The sequence below is a fragment of the Geotrypetes seraphini genome, chromosome 2 (assembly GCF_902459505.1).
Source record: "Geotrypetes seraphini chromosome 2, aGeoSer1.1, whole genome shotgun sequence".
Lineage (NCBI taxonomy): Eukaryota > Metazoa > Chordata > Amphibia > Gymnophiona > Dermophiidae > Geotrypetes > Geotrypetes seraphini.
The window spans coordinates 282,808,030-282,830,170 of record NC_047085.1 but is presented as its reverse complement, the minus strand read 5'-3'; the positions used below and the strand labels follow the sequence as shown (position 1 = coordinate 282,830,170).

Below are 22,141 nucleotides of genomic sequence, written 5' to 3'. Positions count from 1 at the left end.
TGGGCAGTCTGCACCAAATGCCTACATACTTCCAATTCAGGAAAGTGCTGAAAGCACAAATATTCTCCTCACTGCTCTGACCCAATTCTCTGCAGTCACCTGCATATCATTGTGTCTGACCCAATCCCATGCAGTTACCTGCATGTTATCTATGTCTCTGTAGTATTTCTAATATTATGTAAGCTGTAATGATTCCTAGCTGACATTTGTGGGATACAAGAGTTGGTAAGGTATGTATGGTGTCTCAGACACAGTAATTAAGACCAGCATCCCCTGAAGAAGTCACTGGTGAAACAGGTCCCATATGGATCAGTGTTGATGATATTACTAAGATAAATAATGTGGACATCTTTAGTGATATTTCGATATATAAGATTGTATGTATTAGTTCAATATAAGAGGGGGGTTTTTTGACCTGCGATTGAGATTGGTCCGTGTACAGCAGGGGTGTCCAACCTGCGGCCCCGTGAAGTATTTTGTGCAGCCCTGGTCGAGGGCGATGCAGTGTTTTCCTCTGCTGTCCCCGGGTGTTTACCATCTTGTCAGCTCCCTCCTCTATCTTACTGCAGCGTTTAGGCATTTGTGCAGCCCGAAACATTTTTTTCAGCCAATGCGGCCCAGGGAAGCCAAAAGATTGGACACCCCTGGTGTACAGGCTGTTTCAGTGTTCTATTTAAATACAAAATAGACCCATGGATCTTTGAGGTCTTTTCCTTTACCTAGTTACCTGATGTTTAGTGGTTGTATAAGTAATTTGTATTTCTTCAGCATAGCCATGTTTTATAGAATTTATGTATTCTTTTAGGGAACAGGGGCAGGAAGAAGATAGAACTGGGAGCAGGAAGAAGGTAGCAGCTACTCTAGCCATGGTCTAAATTGCCCTAAAATATGTCTTTCAAGGGCAATTTTCTGCCTCCTGCTCCCTTCGTAATCATAGCCTCAGTGTCCAGAGGGTTGGGTTTTTTGGCTTATTCTTCATTTTACTGGGAGATCTGTGGTAGGGCACTGTGAATGTGTGTGTGGGGGGGAGGGGAGGGGGCCAACTAGCACTTCTGCTGCTCATGTTGCATTCATTCTTTCCTGTCATGAGGTTGTGTGTGTGTGTAGTTTACACTGTATGTGTTCAAGGGAGATGGAGGCATGATGGGCAAAACACCTTTTGAGAAATGTCTCTGCTGAAGTCAGACAATGAAAGGTAATGAAAATTCTCTCTCATTACAAACATGTAGAAACATTAAAATTATGGCAGATAAAGGCCTATCCAGTCTGCCCTCGCCCTCAGAGATCCTCTATTTGTCCCATTTCTTCACGAGTTCAAATACATTCTTTGTCTCCACAACCTCCACTGGGAAGTCATTCCACACATCCAACAGCCTTTCTGAAAATATTTTCTTAGATTACTCCTTTCACCTTCACTTTACGACTCCTCATTCTGGAGTTTCCTTTCAAACTGCAAGAGGTGTCCGCTTCCTGTGTATTTATGCCATGGAGGTCTCTATTATATGTCTCTATTATATCTCTATCCTTCAAACTAAAAGTGTTCATATTTAAATCAAAATATCTCCATATCTTTTAAGACAAAGCTATGGATCATTTTACTCTTCAGTCTGAGCCTATCCAGATTATAGTCTTTATATCAATTTTCTAACATAATTTTCATGCAAACACAATTTGAGCTGAAATTTTTAGCATTTTACAATTTGCTTACTAACCAGTGGGGTAAAGTTCTGCTCTTTCCTGGAGTTTCCTGACACATGGTTCCTCTCCTTGCTCAATGCTTGATATGATGACAGGTTTGAGCCCTGGGCAGCCTGCAAGGGACAGAAGCAGAATTACTTATCTGAAGCTGACCCTGTGATTGACAGGGTCTAGAGAAGTGGTGGATAAACTACAGCTTGGGGGCCAAATCTGCCCACTTGGTTGTGGTTTCCATCCTACCCCTCATGTCTCAAACTTACATATGTTCCAATCCACTGACAATGGTTTCCCAGTTACTCTGGTGACACTATAACTAAAGTAAAAAATGTCTACCTTTGATGTATAGATATCTATTTGGAGCTTTAAGTAATGGCATTGTCAGGGAAGCCAATCTAAAAAACAAAAACAAACCTTTCCCTTGTGGCTGAAGAGAAATCAAGTTTTATTAGAGGGGAGTCAGGGAACCTAGCAGCCATTTGCTGGGAAGGTAGAAGAGAGATGAAGTGGGCTGGCAGAGCAGAGGGCTTGGGGAATGCTGGCTCTGATTGGGCCAGGCTGGGGACAGGGCAGGGAGATTCTAGGTCCTGGACTTTGGATGTTGAGAATACTGGGAACCAAGGGGCTACTTCCACTTCTTAAACCCTAGACCCCACACCAAGCGATTTGGAAACTAGACTGTTTTATGAAGATTAGTCAATTCAAACCTGCCCAACGTGGCCACATTTACTTAAAAATAGGCTGCATCAAGAGCTAACAATCAAAAGGGGGACAATTAAAAAGTGCCTCCACCTAATCAAGGCTTGAGAAAATAGCAAATAAGTCTCAGTCATTACATTGCATTCAATGTAATACGACTGGAAAAATATCTGTGGGATGTGATCAACATAATAAATATTATAGGAGCTGTATGAAGTAGGCCAAAAGAATTGTTTCAGATGTTAAATTCTTGATGAATGGCTATAAGGATTTCAGTGGGTGTTTAGGGCCAAAGGTGGATGATTTCACTAAGGCCCTGATTCTCCAAAGTGCATCCCGATTTTAGGCAGCTGTAGGCGTCCTACAGCTGTCTAATCAGCCAATCGGGATGCACGTTTAAAAAAAAAAAAAATGCTCCCCAGGCAAGCCTGAAGGCGCCTCCGGGAGCCTAGGGAAACCCGCAAGATGCCTAAGCTCGTCTAAGGGCCTTAGGCGGGCCTTAGACTGAACCTAGGCGGCCCTACGCGTTTCCCTAGTAGAGGAGAAGCTTAAAATGTAGGCCAGCAAAATGCTGGCCTACTTATCGCGGCAAGGGATCTCTCTGCCGCTATAAGTATAGCGGGCCGTGGCCCCCTGACCAGGAGAGTGCCCAAACCAGGAGGGTGCCCAAACCCTCTGCCTAAAATCGGGACGCACTTTTAGAGAGTCAGGCCCTAAGTGTCTGGAGAGTAAGATAGAAGATTTGGAGAAATGGTTGATATGCTGGTGGAGGATGAGGTGGTAGTGGAGAAGTGGCCAATGTTTCATCTGGAGATGGAAGAGGAGGTTTGGTCTATTTTGGGTAAGATTACTTCATAATGATTCAAAATGTTGTGTGATCATGGTACCGAGAAACCCCCCTCTTCAAACCCAGCATGCACCCAAAAAGAGGGAAAAACTGAGCTGTTTTGTGAGAGTTTTTTGTCAGTGAAAGTATCAAAAGCAGTTTTGATTTATACCTTTTGGTTCTATACTGCTACATTAGTCTGAGGCTTTTTCTCCCTCTTTTTGGGTGCATGCTGGGTTTGAAGAGGGGGGTACCACACAACATTTTGAATCATTGTAAGATTATTTCAACCATATCTTTATTGAACCCTTATTCTTCAGCAGAGATACACCAGTTGGCAGAGAAAATGGCACTAGTGTTGATGATGATTGTTAATAAATCTTTGCATTCAGGATATTTACCAGACTCATGTAAATTTGCTATGGTGAAAGCATAACAGCTTCTCTGTGCTCCCTTTGATAGCAAATGATAACAGTATTAAGAGATAGTATTGTTCCATTTGATGGAATTTTTTTGACCAGATCCAGTTTCTGGATAAACATCAATATGGATTTCATGCTTTTCATGGGGTAGAAACCTTGTTGGTATGAATGAGAGGCAGAATTTTTGTTTTGTGACCTTGGAAATATCCTCTGCATTTCATACTGTGGATATTGATTTGTTGATGTTGAAATTATATTGGTGTGGGCTGCAGGATAAAGTATATGATTGATTTTTGTCTTATTTATCAGAGCAAGGATTGCAGAAGATATCATCTACTTTTTCAGCTCTACCGCCTTATGTCACTGGGCAGTTCCCTATCTCCTAAGTTCATATCAAAATAGCGGATAAACTCTAAATGAGGAGAAATAAGAAGGAGGGGAATATGGGGAACTCCTCGCTCACTCACTTTGAATATGCTCTGCAACAAAACACAAGTAATTAACAAATGCAACATAGCATTACCAAGGTGGAGCAAAAAACAAACCACCTACCCGAGTGCAACCAGCACCAACATTTGTTCTACTTTAAAATCTCTGACCAGAGCGACTGTATATAGTAGTGTCTCTCAAACTGTTTCTTAGCTCCAGCACACTAAATGGATCAAATGTTTTTCACCATACATTATAACTGTAATTGTAAAACCAACAAAAAATTAAATTTGAGAGTTATTTATTTAAGGTTCTTTAAGTTATGTATAGGTAATTGTAACAATGGTGAAACTAAAGTTGATAGAATAGACTTGCTAATCAATGCGATGGATGTGCTTGTTTGAGTGCAAATTAACTCAAAACGCAGCTCAGTAGTTAAGCAAACACACATTTTATCATCCACTAAATGCAGTCGTCCTTTTTTTTATTATTATTTAATTTCTATCACAGCTGAAAATCCAAGTTCATAAAGATAAGAGGATCTAAATGGTAACAAAGCCTTGATTGCTTTGTTGCTCAAGTTATGATAACTACTGCTTAAAAATAAAATTACTTGTCATTAATTTTCAAGGATCAATCACATCAAAGAATGTCTGGGCGGTTGTATCTTTACACGTATGCATAAGCAAGTCTGTCAATGTTATGAGCAACGTTACAGATCATCTTTTCTAGTGTGTTCTTATGAAGGGAATTTTTAAAAATAAAGTAAAATTCTGGAATCTCTCGTGGAACACCCGGAATTTCTTTGGGGCAGACCACTGTGCCTTGGCACACAGTTTGAGAGACACTGGTATATAGAATAGAAATTGCTATCTCTTTGCAGCCCACAGCCGTTAGCTGCAACTGAAAGCAGGTTACAGTGAACAAAGACGGGGGGGGGGGGGGGGGGGGGGAGGGGGGGCGTGTCTGAGCCACAGACAAGATGGACGCTTAAATCTCTCTCTCCTCCTTCCCTGCTAAGACGCCTTTTTTCACTCTTTGAGACTTTTCTACTGCTTTTAAAAAAAGAAAAAGATTTCAGCCTCTAAACCATGTAAAATGGATACCTGGTAGACAGAGGAAAATCAATGGGATGTGGCGCTGCCGGGATACAAGCTCTACAGGAGGGACAGGACCCACAAGAAGGGGGGAGGCATAGCACTATATATAAAGGACTCTATCCACTCGGTCGGGATGGATATGGCAACGAAGGCAGAGGGGCTGGAATCGCTATGGGTCAAATTGCCGGGAAACAAGGGTGCAGGCATAAAACTGGGGCTGTACTATCGCCCACCTGGTACGCCAGAAGGAGTCGGACACGACTTGGAAGCGGAATTGAGACAGGAATGCAGGACTGGAAGTGTAACAGTGATGGGGGACTTCAACTACCCGGGAATAGACTGGAGTACGGGTCACTCCAACTGCACTAGGGAAACAGGATTTGTAGAAGCTGTGAGGGACTGCTTCATGGAGCAACTAGTCAAAGAACCGACGCGAGGGGGTGCTACTCTTGACCTCATCCTAAACGGATTAGGGGGGCCTGCAAGAGGGGTAGAAGTGGGTGGACCACTAGGCAACAGTGATCACAACGCGATCAGATTCACATTAGAAAGGAGGACCGCAACAACTGCGCTCAACTTCAAGAAAGGGAACTATGTTGCTATGAGGGAAATGGTGGGGAGGAAGCTCAGAAACATCTTTAGGATGGAGACTGTGGGAAGCGCCTGGACCCTATTCAGGGACACCCTGCAGGAAGCACAAAGAATGTACGTCCCCAGTTTCAGGAAAGGCTGCAAGAACAAGCGATCAAAGGACCCGGTTTGGATGTCAACTGAAGTAAAGAGGGCAATAAATGACAAAAAAGTATCCTTCCGGAGATGGAAAAAGGACCCAACGGAGGAAAATCACCAGGCGCACAGGAAATGCCAAAAGGAATGCCACCAAGAGGTTAGAAAAGCGAAAGGGGAATACGAAGAGGGGCTGGCCAGGGAGGCGAAAAACTTCAAGGCATTCTTCAGTTACGTAAAGGGGAAGCGACCAGCGAGAGAGGAGGTGGGGCCGTTGGACGATGGGGATAGGAAGGGAGTGATTAAGGAGGATAAAGAGGTAGCTGAGAGGTTGAACACGTTCTTCTCGTCGGTTTTCACGAGCGAAGACACATCTAATATACCGGACTCAGAGGAGCTCATGAGTGGGGAACAGGCCGAAAAATTGGAGCACGTAGAGGTAAGTAAGGAGGATGTCCTCAAACAGATAGACAGGTTAAAATGCGGTAAATCACCGGGCCCGGACGGGATCCACCCAAGGGTTCTGAAAGAACTAAGACAAGAAATAGCGGGCACAATCCAGCATGTTTGCAACCTATCCTTGAAAACTGGTGAGGTACCAGAGGACTGGAAATTGGCGAATGTCACACCTATCTTCAAGAAGGGATCGAGGGGTGACCCCGGGAACTACAGGCCGGTGAGCCTGACTTCAATTATAGGGAAGATGGTGGAAGCTATGATCAAGGACGGCATTTGCGAGCACATCGAGAGGAATGGCCTACTGAGAACAAGCCAGCACGGATTCTGTAAGGGAAGGTCGTGCCTAACGAACCTTCTGTACTTCTTTGAGGGAAAAAGCAGTCGGGTGGACAATGGGGAACCCATAGACATCATTTACCTCGATTTTCAAAAGGCTTTCGACAAGGTGCCACATGAAAGGCTGCTTAGGAAGCTGTGGAACCACGGGGTGGGAGGGGATGTGCACAGATGGATCAAGCACTGGTTGTCGGGTAGACTGCAGAGGGTCGGAGTGAAGGGCCAATATTCTGACTGACGGGGAGTCACGAGCGGTGTGCCACAGGGATCGGTGCTGGGGCCGTTACTCTTCAACATATTTATCAATGACCTGGAAAAGGAGGCAAAGTGCGAGGTTATAAAATTTGCAGACGATACCAAACTGTGCGGTAGAGTTAGGTCCAGGGAGGAGTGTGAGGACCTGCAAAGGGACCTGGACAAGCTGGAAGACTGGGCAAACAAATGGCAAATGCGCTTTAACGTGGAAAAATGCAAGGTCATGCATATAGGGAAAAAGAACCCGTTGTTCAACTACAAATTGGGGGGGGCATTGTTGGGAGACAGCAGACTTGAGAGAGACTTGGGTGTGCTGGTGGATGCATCACTGAAGCCATCTGCACAGTGCGCAGCAGCCTCGAAAAAAGCCAACAGGATGCTGGGCATCATAAAGAGGGGCATAACAACCAGGACGCGGGAAGTCATCATGCCATTGTATCGAGCGATGGTGTGTCCACATCTGGAATACTGCGTTCAGTATTGGTCGCCACACCTCAAGAAGGACATGGCGGTACTTGAGAGAGTCCAAAGGAGAGCAACGAAACTGGTAAAAGGGCTGGAACACTGCCCATACGCCGAGAGGTTGGATAGGCTGGGGCTCTTCTCTCTGGAAAAAAGGAGGCTCAGGGGAGATATGATAGAGATCTTCAAGATCATGAGGGGCATAGAGAGGGTGGATAGGGACAGATTCTTCAGACTGAAGGGGACAACAAGTACGAGGGGGCATTTGGAGAAACTGAAGGGAGATAGGTTCAAAACAAATGCAAGGAAGTTTTTTTTCACCCAAAGGGTCGTGGACACTTGGAATGCGCTACCGGAGGAAGTGATCAGGCAGAGTACGGTACAGGGATTGGACGGTTTCCTGAGGGATAAAGGGATCGTGGGATACTGAGGGAGGAGCTGGGATGTAACACAAGTATAGAAAGCTAACCAGGTAATAAGTATAGAAACCCAACAGGTCGTGCATGTGCAAGACCGGAGGGTTAGGACTACGATGGGAAGATAGGACTTCAATGAGAAACCAAGGTAGCAAGGGAGCCTCTTCTGGTGATTCAGACAGGTCGTGACCTGTTTGGGCCGCCGCGGGAGCGGACTGCCGGGCAGGATGGACCTATGGTCTGACCCGGCGGAGGCACTGCTTATGTTCTTATGATACCTCTCCTAGCTCAACTGCTAGCTTAAAAAGAACCAAACAAGATCCGCCGACACTAGAAAAAATGGCTCCTGAGAAAAAGTCTGCAACCTCCAGTGATGTTATGCTGGAAGAGCTTAGAGCCCTCAGAGAACTGACCACAAAACACTTTGAAACTACAAAGGAGCTAAAAGAAGATTTAGCTGGGTTCAACTCCTCTCTCTCTCTCAACTTCAATTAAGAATTGAACAACTTGAATCTCGTGCTGACTGCTACACTAGAATCGGCTAAGTTCAATGATATCACTGACAAACAAATAAAATAGCTTGAACAAGACCTTGAAGATCTTGCCAATCGGAGCAGACGTAATAATTTACGGATCATCAGCTTAAAGGAAAATATTGAAGGGTCCGACATGACTGCATTCCTTAAAAAATGGCTACCAAAGGTATTAAATATAGACCTGGACTGCGAGCTGGATATCGAGCACTCTCACAGAGTACCCTCTCATATGCGTCTCAATCAGCCCTCCCCACGTCCTGTCATGGCTAAATTTCTTCGCTTTCCACAGGCTCTACAAATCCTCACTTCAGCCAAAAGTCACCCAGACCTGATCTTTGAAGGACGGAAGATATTAATAGTGCCTGACCTTGCAAAAACAATCGCCAAGAAAAGAAAGTGTTTCCTCGCATTAAGACCGCGGCTGAAATCCCTCAATGCATGCTATGATCTCCAGTATCCGGCGCAGATGGTTGTTATACTAAATAATTCCACCAAAGTTTTTGAGTCGCCTGAGCTCCTGCAAGCTTACCTAGACCAGATCCAGTTAAAAAGTTCGGGATCGTGACTGTTCTCTCATCTTTTGTCGGGCTCCTTCTTCTCTGCAAATGTCAGTGTTTTGCCGACGCAGACAACTCAGCGATTCCTGACTCTGAATTGAAACTGTTTTATTGTTCCCCTGTTCCAAATTCTACTTCCTGATGCTGACATTTAACCTCTGCATAGTATATTCCATATGCTAAGAACTTTTTCTTTTCTTTTTGACTTCTTTCTATCGTGTTCTTGCTACCGAAATATGGCTCCTGCCTTGCCTGATATTTTCCCACGCAAGTAATACTCCATGCTGTCTTACTGATATGTTGTTTTTTCCGTTACTCAATGAATTTATTGCTTCCTGTCTGTACCTCTAAAATTTCTAACATCTCCTTACATTTATCTAAATGAATTTTTGTCTTGATTTGAAAATACATTTCCCCTTTGACCCCCGTTAGGCTGCCTTCCCTTATCATCTATTGAATGGTGTATTCGCCCCGATATTGAATTTTTATGACAACTAACTTCACATTTCCTGTTCTCTAACCCCTAGTGTTCTTGTTATTGTACCACCATGACCTGTAGACTCTTCTCCAGCCTGCTGCAAAACTACGATTGTGTTATAAGCTAAAGCATATTTTCTTAGCTTATTTTTCTCTTTCACGCTACTGCATTTACTACGATTGTTTACTTTTCTGAAGTCTTCATCCCCCCTTCCCTTTCCTCCCCTTTTAATCTCTTTCCTTAACCTTGTTTTCAACCCTCCTTAATATTCTATGAATTGATATAGATGAATTGCTTTATCTCCCCTTTTGTGAAGCTGTTTGTGCTACTGCATATCTTATGAATCTTTCAATACCTTTCTAGATCATTCCCTTGTCTCCCTAAAATCCCAATAGATTTGATACATCTCACTAATTATGATTTTACGTTAAATAGATTCTAATGCTCTGAATTCTAATACATTTAAACGTATTTAATTTATCTTTGTATTTTCTACATGAGCCCTATGATCTAGATTTGTCAATAACCTTGCACGAACTTCATAATATGCTTGACTCCATTTTCCTTCCCATGTTTTATCTAACTCTTCGACCTGTTTATATAATTCTAACTGCATTATTTTCACGGTTTTACTTTTACAGTTATCAAGTCCTATCTACAACTATTACTGACTACACTAATTTGTTTTATGTATATGATAAGATATGACTCCTCTCAGAAGATTAGATTTATATACCATCTTATTAATTATTTAATTTTTCTCAGATGCTTAATTTCTCAGGATGACCTATAGATTCTATTGTCTGTTCTTTACCTCACGTTTGTTTTCCATTTGTCCTATATTTCATAATTGCAACTTTAAAATATATTACTAGTATTTTCTACATGTCACTTCCCTCTTCATGACACACTAATTTATAACATTTGCAACCTCTTTCATATTCTAAAACGATATGTATTGTTGATCAATTAACATATGTCTTTTTTATTTCCTTCTCTATTGCTTGCTACTTTGCACTATATGATTTCCCTGCCAGTTTGTAACTTTAATTGATCTAAATTCTTTGTGTAATTACTGACATGCTAAATGAATTTATACCTTTCAATTAGTTAATGACCACTTCACTGCTTAATTATTTATGACCTTTATATACTATACCTCTCAATGCATTTTTCTCCCTGGTCACTCATGATATATACTCTTCCACAACCTCTAAATTACTGTCCTGCCATAATAATTACACTTTCATTCTCCTGCGTTTTTGAAATTATATTGTAATTGCATATGTTACTAGTTCATGTCCTTCTCCTTTAACGCTTCTCTACTAGCATCATATCCCTACTTTACTTACCATAGTTTACATTTACTTATCATTTCCTAAAACATGTATTCTCTACAATTATTTTTACTGACCACAAATTATATAATGTACTGCCAATATTTCCTGTGTATCACTTCCCTCTTCATGAAATACTAATTCAAGAATTACGTAACCTTTACCATATTTTTAAACTGAAATGTGCTGTTACTTAACGGATATATGTTTTTTCCTTTCTTTTGAATACTGGTCTGCACTATATGAATTTCACTGTAAGATATTTATTGATCTACCGAATGAATTTATCCCTCCTACTTATTGTATGATCATTTCACTATTTAACCCTATATGACAAGAGGGGGCGCTAGCGAGCCAGCTAAGAGATGGCAGCATAACTGCAGAGCTCCAGCTGCACAATCACAAAATCAATATAATCGCATTCTTAAAATTCTTTTTTTTTTTTTTTTTCTTTTGGGTTTCTTTTGTGTCATGGCTTCTTCAAAGGTTGGCAAATGACATAAGCCTGACCCGCGGGTGTCCTAAAAAACCGTCTGATGAAAACAAAGAAGACGACAGCCCGCAGGCCATATTGGCTGCACTTAAAACCTTGCGCTCCATGCTGGCGGATGTTCAGATAGACGTTACCGAAATTAAATCTGACATTGCTGACATGAGGGAGGATGTAGCACAGTTCCAGCAAAGATTGCAATCGGTGGAAGATAAGCAGGCAATGCAACAGACCTGCATCAAAGACCTACAATCGCAAGTCAAAAAGATTCCTCAACTTGAACGGGACTTGGAGGAAGCGAACTAACGATCCCGAAGAAACAAGCTGAGAATATTAGGGATCCCGGAAGGGACTGAATCTGGTAACATGATTAAATACCTTGAAACCTTCATCCCAAAGATCCTAGACATGCAGTTCGACAAACCGCTGGAGATAGACAGCGCTCACAGAGTTCCTTCCCATATGCTCACAAATGCTAGATATCCGCGCCCGATTGTGCTCCGGCTGTTACGATACAACCAGATACCTGAAATCATGGCCCGAGCGAAGGCGAAATCTCTAAAACATGATGGATATAATATTCTCTTTGTTCCAGACCTGAGCAAAAAAACTGCTCAGCTTCGCAAACAAATGCTTGCATATCGTCCCAAATTAAAAGAACTGAGTGCTAAATACGGTATGATGTACCCAGCGCGAATGCGGGTAACTCTAAATAATACTACTAAAGACTTCACAGATCCTACCGCACTCGCTGACTTCATCGAGAAAATGTGACCTTCACAGATTGATGTAGTGTGAAAATCATATGATTTGCTTCAAGTACCTACTGCCATGTCTCTTCGTTACAGTTGGCTAGCTCAATCACATCTGATTTGCAGAACTACTCTACGGAATGACATCCTGGACATACTTTTCCTTCACTACATTTCCTGCTATGTCTATGTGGTCTACTACACTCACCGTATCTAAACTACCCCTTGGTTTGTGATTTACCTTATCTGTATCCATTCTTTTTCCTTTCTTATGCGCCATCACGAGGGTAAAGTTTTGGCAGACAACATGGCGGCTTCACTATCTTCAAGAAACTGGAACACGTGGCGGCTGGTGCGAAAATCTCGCGCCAAGTGAGACATTTGCAGAATCACTCTACGGAATGACTTCCTGGACACACTTTTTCTTCATCGCACTTGCGGATATGTATATATGGTTGTCTACACTCACCATCTCCAAACTACGCCTTGGCTTATGACCTACCTTCTCAGCTTCCGTTCTTTTTCCTATCTCGATCACCAGTCTATTGATAAGGTTTTGACGATCATAATGGCGCCTTCACCTCCCTAAGGACAATGGAACATGTGGCGGCTGAAGCGAGAGTATCACGTTAAATGTGCTTTAAGAACACAGCGTTAGTTGACTTTGGATATACCCGCTTCCCGCAGATAAAGCTTACATCTGTCGTGTGTCAATACTCTGCTTGATTAACTGTGATGCTCAATTATGACGTGTTCTGCTATATTCTTATATATTTCTATTCCACTGCTCTCTACCTAATACGTCTATTGTCTTTTATATTTAACTTTTCTAGATCTGTTTCAAATATTTTTGCTATTAGCAGTTGAGCGGCTGTCTTCACCTAATTTGTTATATTATGCATTACTTTTATATTTTGCGACGCGTCCTTGCAATGGCCTTTATGTTAACTATGTCTTCTATAGCTATGCTACCTATTTACAGCTACCTTGGATTTCCATAGACTTATGTTTTTAGTCCTTCTCTTATACTATACCGCATATCTTTAGTTCTTACAGCCGAACTTACTGCTTAACCCCTATTTGTTGCAACACGCTAAATACTGCACGACTACTTTGACTGCAATGGATAGATGTCTTAAGTTTATTCTTCTGTTGTATATTGTTCCAATATGACTACTATTGTCTGCTCTGTCATTTTCTAGTTCCCCTCGATATTGTATTTATTTCGGCATTATTCCACTTGTCTACACATTTGATCACAATAGACAGATGTCTTAAGCTTATTCTGCTATTATATATAACATTTTTCTAATTCATAGAGCCTATATGGTATATGTGTACTATCTCATATTCTGCAATACCTTAGATAGATTTCTTTATACAAGTATTTCATCTAATTTTGTCTACTAGCTCCTCATCTATTCTGTTTCTGTTCCATTTAACTGATATATGGTTCATTGCATTGCTCTACCTGATATTGCATTTGCTCACAATAGACAGATACCCTAGGTTTATTAGTAGCATGTATATCACACCAATATAATTCACATTGTCTGTTTACTTATTTTTCTGTTACTTCTTCTACTAGTTAACATACTTCTATGTCAATCCTACTTCTATATTTTATTTATTCCTCCAATACCTCACCAGTGTGGGTGGTTATATACAGTTTATTCTTCTTTTGTATATCACATTTATATATCCTGTGTTGTCTGGCCTATTCTCTTTGGCCAGATATCTTATCATTAACATACTGCTCTGTCTGAACTTTTGTTGTATTCTATCCTTCCTTTCAAAGCCATACCTTTGTACGTACTTATATACAATAGATAGACGTCTTGGGGTTATTCTTTTATTGTATACCACATTAATGTACTCAGTATTGTTGGGTATTTTCCTTTTTTATTAGATATCATGTTATTTAATCTGCTGTTATGTCCTTATCCCTTCATACAATAACCTGCCTGAGTATCCATTTATGTACAATGGATAGATGTCCTAAGTTTATTCTTCTATTGTATGTCACTTTCCTATACTCCGTATTATTGGGTGTACTCTTTCTTTGCTAACATATCCTACCACTTAACATACCGTTATGTTTATACCTCCTTTCTAGTTTTAAGCATTTAACTGCAGTAGATGATGTCTTAAGTTTATTCCTCTATTGTATGTCCCCTTAATATACTTTGTATTGTCTAGACCCTTGTGTTTCTGCTAAATATCCTCTTATTTAACATACTGCTCTGTTTTTATTTTGCTTAACATTTAAAATACGGCTCTCTTTATTTCTTAGATGCATTTTGCCTATCTTTGCATATACTTCCTGTGGTTGCATTTGTTTACAATAAACAGATGTCTTAAGTTTATTCTTTTATTGTACAACCCATTAATAGCCACAGCTGGCCTGCTACTGTCTTTAATTACTTTGGGTAGCTGTTATATGAATATTCTTTTATCTCTAGTGTTTAAGCCCGTTAGATTAACGGGTGCTAGATGTCTCCTGCTTTTGAACTTGGGCAGGGGCAGAGGCAGAGCCGGGGCGGGAGGGAGTGACGGTGGGAGAGCAATTTCAAAGCCTCAGCAGCGGCGGCTCCTTGACCAATCCGCGCTTACAACGTCCCCACACTTGCGGTCTGGCTGGCTCCCCCACCAAAGCCCTTTGCAGCGGCAGCCCCTCCCGCATCCGTCCCCACGTCCCAAGCCTCTCCGAAGACCGGCTCCCACGAAAATGGTACCCCTCTGTCCAAAGCCGTGGCAGCAGCCTCCCTCAAGACACATTTCAAATCTGACATATTGTAATCACAAAACAGAAAATAAAATTATTTTTCTTACCTTTTGTTGTCTGGTCATTATTCATATCATGTAGGGGTCCCAGGCTATGGTTGGCTTTTGATAACTCGCTTGCCAGGGCCCCTTCTTTCTTCTTCCCTCCCTCCATCCCGGCAGCTGAAGACAGGCACCTCCCCCCAGTGGTCTGAGACAGGAGGGAGCAGTTAGGAGAGGGTCTGAGGGCAAAGAGGGGCTCAACAGCGCACAACTACCTTTCCTTCCCTCCCTCCATCAAGTGCAGTGCAGCTCCACCAATGCTAAAAGGAGCCGCGTCGAAATCGGAGGCCTGCCACTGCCGTAGCACATTCCCCTCTGCCTTGGTCCCGCTCCTTCTCTGACATATGGGACCGCGGCAAAGGGAACGTGTTACGGTGGCGGCAGGGCTCCAATTTCAAAGCAGCTCCTTTTAACATAGGCGGAGCTGAACTGAAGGGAAGGAACGGTGGGGCCGGGTGAGTAAGGCCGCCTGCTAGGTAGGGGGACAACAATGGCGCTTATGCTCAAGCCCCCGCCGCAGCTCCTCTCTCGATCCTGGTGCGGTTCGAGAGAGGAGTCGTGGCGGCGGCTTGAACATAAGCGCGATTGTTGTCCCCCTACCTAGCCGCGAGGCTGCGGCGGGGTTTCCATGGCAACCCGATCGTGGATCTCAGTGTAGGGCCGGGTCTGGCGGCGCCGTGTAGGGCGGAGGCGGGACCTCAGCACTGCACCGCCGGGCGGCTCACGCCGCCGGCCCCCAGGAGCTCGAGGCCGGTTGCGGACATGCCTGGCGTGGCATAGTGCAGGAGGAGTGATCGGTGGCGCGAGGTAGAGAGCAGGTGATGACAGTGATTGGTGGCGCAAGGTGGAGAGTAGGTAATGACGTAAAACGCGCGCATGCGCACTCGTGTTTTCGGGACGGATCAGGGAACACGTTTTTTTTAGTGCGCATGCGCGGCCTAGCATTTTATTATATTAGATATATCACATTAATATAATATATACCAACTAGTTTATTATTTTACTGCTATTGTTGGTACCATTGAGTATTTTAATAGGTTCTACCTGCTACTATAGATGTAGGCAATAGACAGATGTTTTCAGTTTATTCTTCTATTGTATATCACGGCTTATTGTTTTCTGCCCTTACTACTGCTTTATAAAAATTGTTTTCTCTGAAGTGTCATTTGTATGCAATAGATGGGTGTCTTAGACCTATTTTTATATTGTCTATCTCCCATCTATACTTAATATCACCATGTTACATGTCATCTTTGGTTATTTGCAATGGCTTGTTACTGGGGAAACTACCTGTGCTTTGCACCATGTCACTGCAAATGGTGACTTATTGGTTGACGTGTTCCTGTATTCTTATACACATATATATTACTCCGTAATTTTGTTTCTGTTGTGTATAAACCTCACACAACTAGATATCTTTAGCTAACTTTTGTCATTATAGGGTTGATATGCTCTTCTATCCCTCTGTCATTATATAATCTACTATATCGACTTCCCAGATGATGTCTGTACTTATTTTTACTGTAAAGGTTAAATTTGGCGTTCACTTTTTGTATACTGCAAGGTGATGTCTGATTGATGCTACTTTGACAGAATGAACACATGGCGTAAACTTCTGAAGCTAATATACTTCTCATACTAGTTGTTATATCCCGTCCCCATGTTTATTGTATGTTCTATTACTTCATTGGCGATTATTATCTATTTAATTGGTAGTAAGCAGCCGAGAGGCAGTTGTGCTGCTTCTTATGCACTCGCTTCCTATAGAGATTGTATACCATATATCTGTCCGCTAGTTATATGAGACGGAATATGGTTTACTGGTACAGATGTCTTTTTCTTTCTAACTATCATTTATTCAAGCAATTGTATTTGTTGGGTTCGCAAGGACTGCAGGTGACTAATTATCATGACTTCATAATTATATGTCGCTGAAATTACTTTCCTTGAATGTAAAAGGTTTTAATAACCCTATCAAGAGGAAAAAAATACTTACCTATGTTTCCCGTAAATTTCAGAACATTCTACTGTTTCAGGAAACGCATTTATCAGCTACAGAAAACCTTAAGTTAAAGACTGGCTGGTCCAGGGAAGTTTATTATTCACCAGCTAACAAAAAGAGAAATGGTACTGCTATTCTAGTGCGTAATAGTCCTGGTATCCAAGTATTACAGCACAAAAATGATACAGAAGGGCGCTGGAATATGATAACGATACAACTTTTGAATCACACGCTCTCAATTTTCAATATATATGCACCTAATATTGACGACCCCATAGTCTTTGATAACCTTACGTCTGTAGCACTCGCTGAAGCCTCCCATGCTTATATAATGGCAGGTGATTTCAACCTGGCCCTGGAACCTTCTATTGATAGGAAGTCTACTGTGTCGTACAAAATAACAAGAGCTTGGCATAGCTTGCATAACATGCTTTCTCATCTAGATTTGATTGATACTTGGCGATTTCTACACCACACAGATTTTCAATTCTCCTTTTATTCCCCACCTCACAATTCGTACTCCCGTCTCGATTACTTCTTTCTGAGTAAGAAACTTTCGAACACAGTTGTAGATGCATTGATAAATGAGATCTCCATTTCTGACCACGCTGCGATTGAGCTACACTTGGATGCTATCATGTTTCAATCTACACCTCATACTTGGCGATTTAATAATGCATTATTGGACGACCCCCAATTTGTCCTTAAAATAGGAAATGCTTTGAAGGAATATTTTGAACTTAACTCTCCTACACACACAAACAAGGTTATTTTGTGGGACGCCTGCAAAGCTTATATTCGAGGCTGTATCATAGCTTATGAAGCTGGTAGAAATAAACAAACCAAACAGCTCCTATTGGAACAGGAAAAGAAAATCATGAAATTGAAGACCTTACACCAACAACATCCTGAAAATATGCAGTTATTGACTGAGTTACGTGAATCAAGACTGGCTTATAATCTAAACTTAAGTACTCAAGCTGGTAACACTTTGTTTATGCAAACTGCATGTTATCATAGCACAAATAATCACAGTGGCCACCTTTTGGCCAAATACTTGAAACTGTGTGAAGAAAAATCTCATATCTATGCTATATTAGACGAACATGGCACCAAGTGCACAGAACCACTAGAAATTACCCATAATTTTAAATTGTTCTATGAATCTTTATACTCTACAGAGGTATCTGAAAGGAATTTTGATACCTTTCTTAATCCTATGGAGCAAAGGCCTCAACTATTCCTAGAAGATAACATAGCACTTGAAGCGAACATCACGGGTGATGATATTATTTCTTCCCTAAAAATGATGGTGAAGAGGAAATCCCCTGGACCTGACGGCTTCACGGTCGAATTTTATACTACATTTCAGGATATTTTAGTGCCCCAATTACTTCAATTATACGACCACTTTAATTACACGGGAGTTGTCACAGGTACCTTTACGGAAGCGTTGATAATTGTATTACCCAAGCCAGGTAAAGATCTGTTAAAAATTCAAAATTATAGACCATTATCCCTAATAAACGTAGACGCCAAAATTTATGCAAAAATTTTGGCAGATAGAATTCAAACTGTACTACCCAAGTTGATTGGCGTAGAAAAGAATGGATTTATGACGGGGCGCTTAGCGAGCGACAATACTAGATTGTTCACGACTATCATCCAAATTGCTCAACATTCGTCCCACCCTTATTTAGCTCCCGCTCTAGATGCTGAAAAAGCGTTTGATAGAGTTGAGTGGCAGTTTATGTTTGGCGCAATGGCTTGGTTTGGTTTTTCCGAAGAATTCATTTCCATGGTTAAGATTTTGTATACTAAGCCCACTACCTCACTCAAATTAAACGGTATAATCTCCGACTCCTTTTATCCTACTAGGGGTACGAGACAAGGATGCCCTCTCTCATAAGAACATAAGAATTTGCCTCCGCTGGGTCAGACCAGAGGTCCATCGCGCCCAGTAGTCCGCACCCGCGGCGGCCCATCAGGTCCTTGACCTGTCATGTTATCTTGATTTAGCCCTATAGCCCCCTTGTTTTTATCTATACTCTTTCCATACTCTTATCTACCCTTATCTGTATCCCTCAATCCCCCTATCCTTCAGGAATCCATCCAATCCCTCTTTGAATCCCCGTAGCGTACTCTTTCTCCGGGAGCGTGTTCCATGTGTCCACAACCCTTTTTTTGAAAAAGAACCTCCTGGCATTTGTTCTAAACTTCTCCCCTTCCAGTTTCTCTGAGTGCCTGTGGTTCCCCGTAGTTTGAAGAATCTATCCTTGTCTACCTTCTCCATGCCCTTCATGATCTTGAAAGTTTCTATCATGTCCCCCCTAAGCCTCCTCTTTTCCAGGGAGAAGAGCCCCAGCTTGTCCAGCCTGTCAGCGTATGAACAGTCCTCCATACCATTTATCATTTTCGTAGCTCTTCTCTGGACCTTTTCAAGTATCGCCATGTCTTTCTTGAGGTACGGCGATATTGGACGCAGTACTCTAGATGCGGGCGCACCATTGCACGATACAGTGGCATGATGACTTCCTTCGTCCTGGTTGTAATTTCCTTCTTAATGATGCCCAGCATTCTGTTATCTTTCTTCGAGGCCGCTGCACATTGCGCTGATGATTTCATGGTTGTATCCACTAGCACACCCAAGTCTTTTTCAAGATTACTCTCCCCCAGCAATGTTCCCCCCATTTTGTAGCTGTACCTCGGGTTCCTTTTCCCTATATGCATGACCTTACATTTTTCTATGTTAAAGTACATTTGCCATTTGTTTGCCCACTCTTCCAGTTTGCTTAGGTCCCTTTGCAGGTCTTCGCACTCCTTTGTGTTCCTAACTCTGCTGCAGAGTTTGGTGTCATCAGCAAATTTTATAACTTCACACCTCGTCCCCGTTTCCAAGTCATTGATAAATATATTGAACAGCAGTGGTCCCAGCACTGACCCCTGCGGAACACCGCTTGTGACCCTCTGCCAGTCGGAGTATTGGCCCTTCACTCCAACCCTTTGTTTTCTGTCGGCCAACCAGTGCCTGATCCATCTGTGTACATCCCTTTCCACCCCGTGGTTTGACAATTTCTTAAGTAGCCGTTCATGGGGGACCTTATCAAAGGCCTTTTGGAAGTCGAGATAAATGATATCTATGGATTCCCCTTTGTCCATCTTGCTGTTTATCCCTTCAAAGAAGTGCAGTAGGTTTGTTTGGCACGATCTTCCCTTGCAGAAGCCATGTTGGCTCGGTTTCAGCTGTCCATTTCTTTCTATGTGTTCACAGATGCTATCCTTTATTAATGCTTCCATCATCTTGCCCGGATGATGCATCATCTCTCACCCTTACTTTTTAATATAGCACTTGAACCATTGCTCCTTTTAATACGACATTCTGCTGATATTGCTGGTATTACTAGGGGATCTATGGAATTGAAATTATCTGCTTATGCAGACGACGTATTACTCTATATCGACCCTACTTCTTTACCTCATTTATTAGAACTCATTAACACATATTCTCGCTATTCTGGATATAAACTTAATCCCACCAAAACTGAGCTGATGACACTTAATAAGTATGTTTCTCAACAATCAATAGCGAAATATAATTTTTTCAGTGGTCACAAGGGAAGCTCAAGTATCTAGGGATTCATTTTGGACCTACTATTGAGGACACGATACAATTTGCAGTAGAGGATTTATTACAAATGATCAATACCCTTACTTCTCGTTGGAATCCATTAAACCTATCCTGGTGGGGGAGAATGGAGTCAATCAAAATGGTGATAGCTCCAAAAATTTTATATACCCTTGGTATGCTTCCCGTACTGTTACCTGGTACATTTTATAAACGTGTTGATCATCTTTTGACAAAATTCCTCTGGAATAATAAAGTCCCTAGAATAGCATTACATAAACTTAAGTTATCTAGACAGGATGGTGGACTCAACTTCCCTAACTTTCTGGATTATCACTATGCTTTTATACTTAGGCAATGTTCTAGATGGTTATTAAATGATACCTCGAAGTTCCCTGTCCCCTCTTAGGCTAAATTGGATAAAGAGTTATATGGGTGGGCCTCTCTAGATATTTTACCCTTCATATCTTCCTCTGGATTCTTACGTCATAAAGATCATGTGTTGGAGGCTTCGGCGACTGTTCTTTTTTTTTTTTTTTTTTTTTTGAAGTTTAAGATTTTATTAAACAAAATGAGAACAGTACACAGGCAGCATGCCAACAGCAAAAGTACATTGCTCATATGAAACAACAGAACCCCCCCACCCCCCCCACCGAGTGATACAACATAAGCATAAAACAAAGGAAGATGAAAAAGAAAATAGGAAAAATTTCAAAGTAAACCTCGCCAGGAGCTATAACGAGACCACTGTCGATGAAACGTTCCACAGGAATCATTATTTAAAGCAGTCAATTTGGACATCAAGTAAATTTGGTCAATCTTATGTAACAGTTCAGTACGAGAAGGCAAAGAGTCACGTTTCCAATATGTAGCCACTAGAAGTCTGGCTGCCGTAGCAACCAGGGCCACAAAATGATTCTGATCCACATCCAAACTCCCCAAAGGATAGTTAAGTAAAAATATTTCCATACGCAGTAGGATGGGTAAGCGTAACACATCAATCAGCAGTCGTTGAACCATCTTCCAATAAGGCACAATCTTAATACAATCCCACCACACATGCCCAAAGGAGCCCAGACATCCACAGTTGCGCCAACAGTGCCCGTCCCCACAGTGATAGAAACGATGCACCTTTTCTGGCGTAAGGTACCACTGGAATAGCATCTTATATCCCTGCTCCACTAAGGGAGATGCCAAGGAGACTCTCAGCAGTGTACCATAAAGACAGTCCCATTGTCGATAATCCAAGGCCTTCCCCAGCAAGAGTTCCCAACGATGTTCATATGTGCGGGCCTGTGGTCTAGTGTATAAAAGAGCCCTATAGAGACGTGAAATAAGGCCCACCCCAGATCCCATCCTAAATACTTGTAAAAAAGCAGAGTCTGCCCCTTCCCACTCCGGGATCACCCTCTTCACCATAAAATCTCGAAGTTGGACATAGGCGAAAAAATCAGTCGAGGGGAGGTCATATATAGATTGCAAGGCAGCAAAGGGCACCAGTTGTCCACCCATTACCAGCTGACCTAGGACCCTAAGACCCTCCATTTCCCAACGCCGAAAAATCCCAGTATCTTTAGCAGGCAAAAAATCAGGGGCAAATCTAATGGGAGTAGCATAAAAATAGCGCTGACGTGGGAACCAAGCTCGTCGAACCCGGCTCCACGCATGCAAAGTACATTCCATCCCATAAGATGTCCCCATCTGTAAATCTCG

At 42.1% G+C, this 22,141-nt stretch overlaps 1 protein-coding gene across 6 annotated transcripts in view; it reads right to left on the bottom strand.

The window, feature by feature from the left end:
- Window positions 1-22,141, bottom strand: part of LOC117353608 (zinc finger protein 208-like) — a 168,285-nt gene that overhangs the window by 15,495 nt on the left and 130,649 nt on the right. For all 6 annotated transcript variants that reach the window (XM_033929759.1, XM_033929760.1, XM_033929758.1 and 3 more), the window contains one exon: window positions 1,713-1,811. In XM_033929759.1, the coding sequence (XP_033785650.1) occupies window positions 1,713-1,811 (99 nt within the window). The remainder of the gene's footprint in view (window positions 1-1,712; window positions 1,812-22,141) is intronic.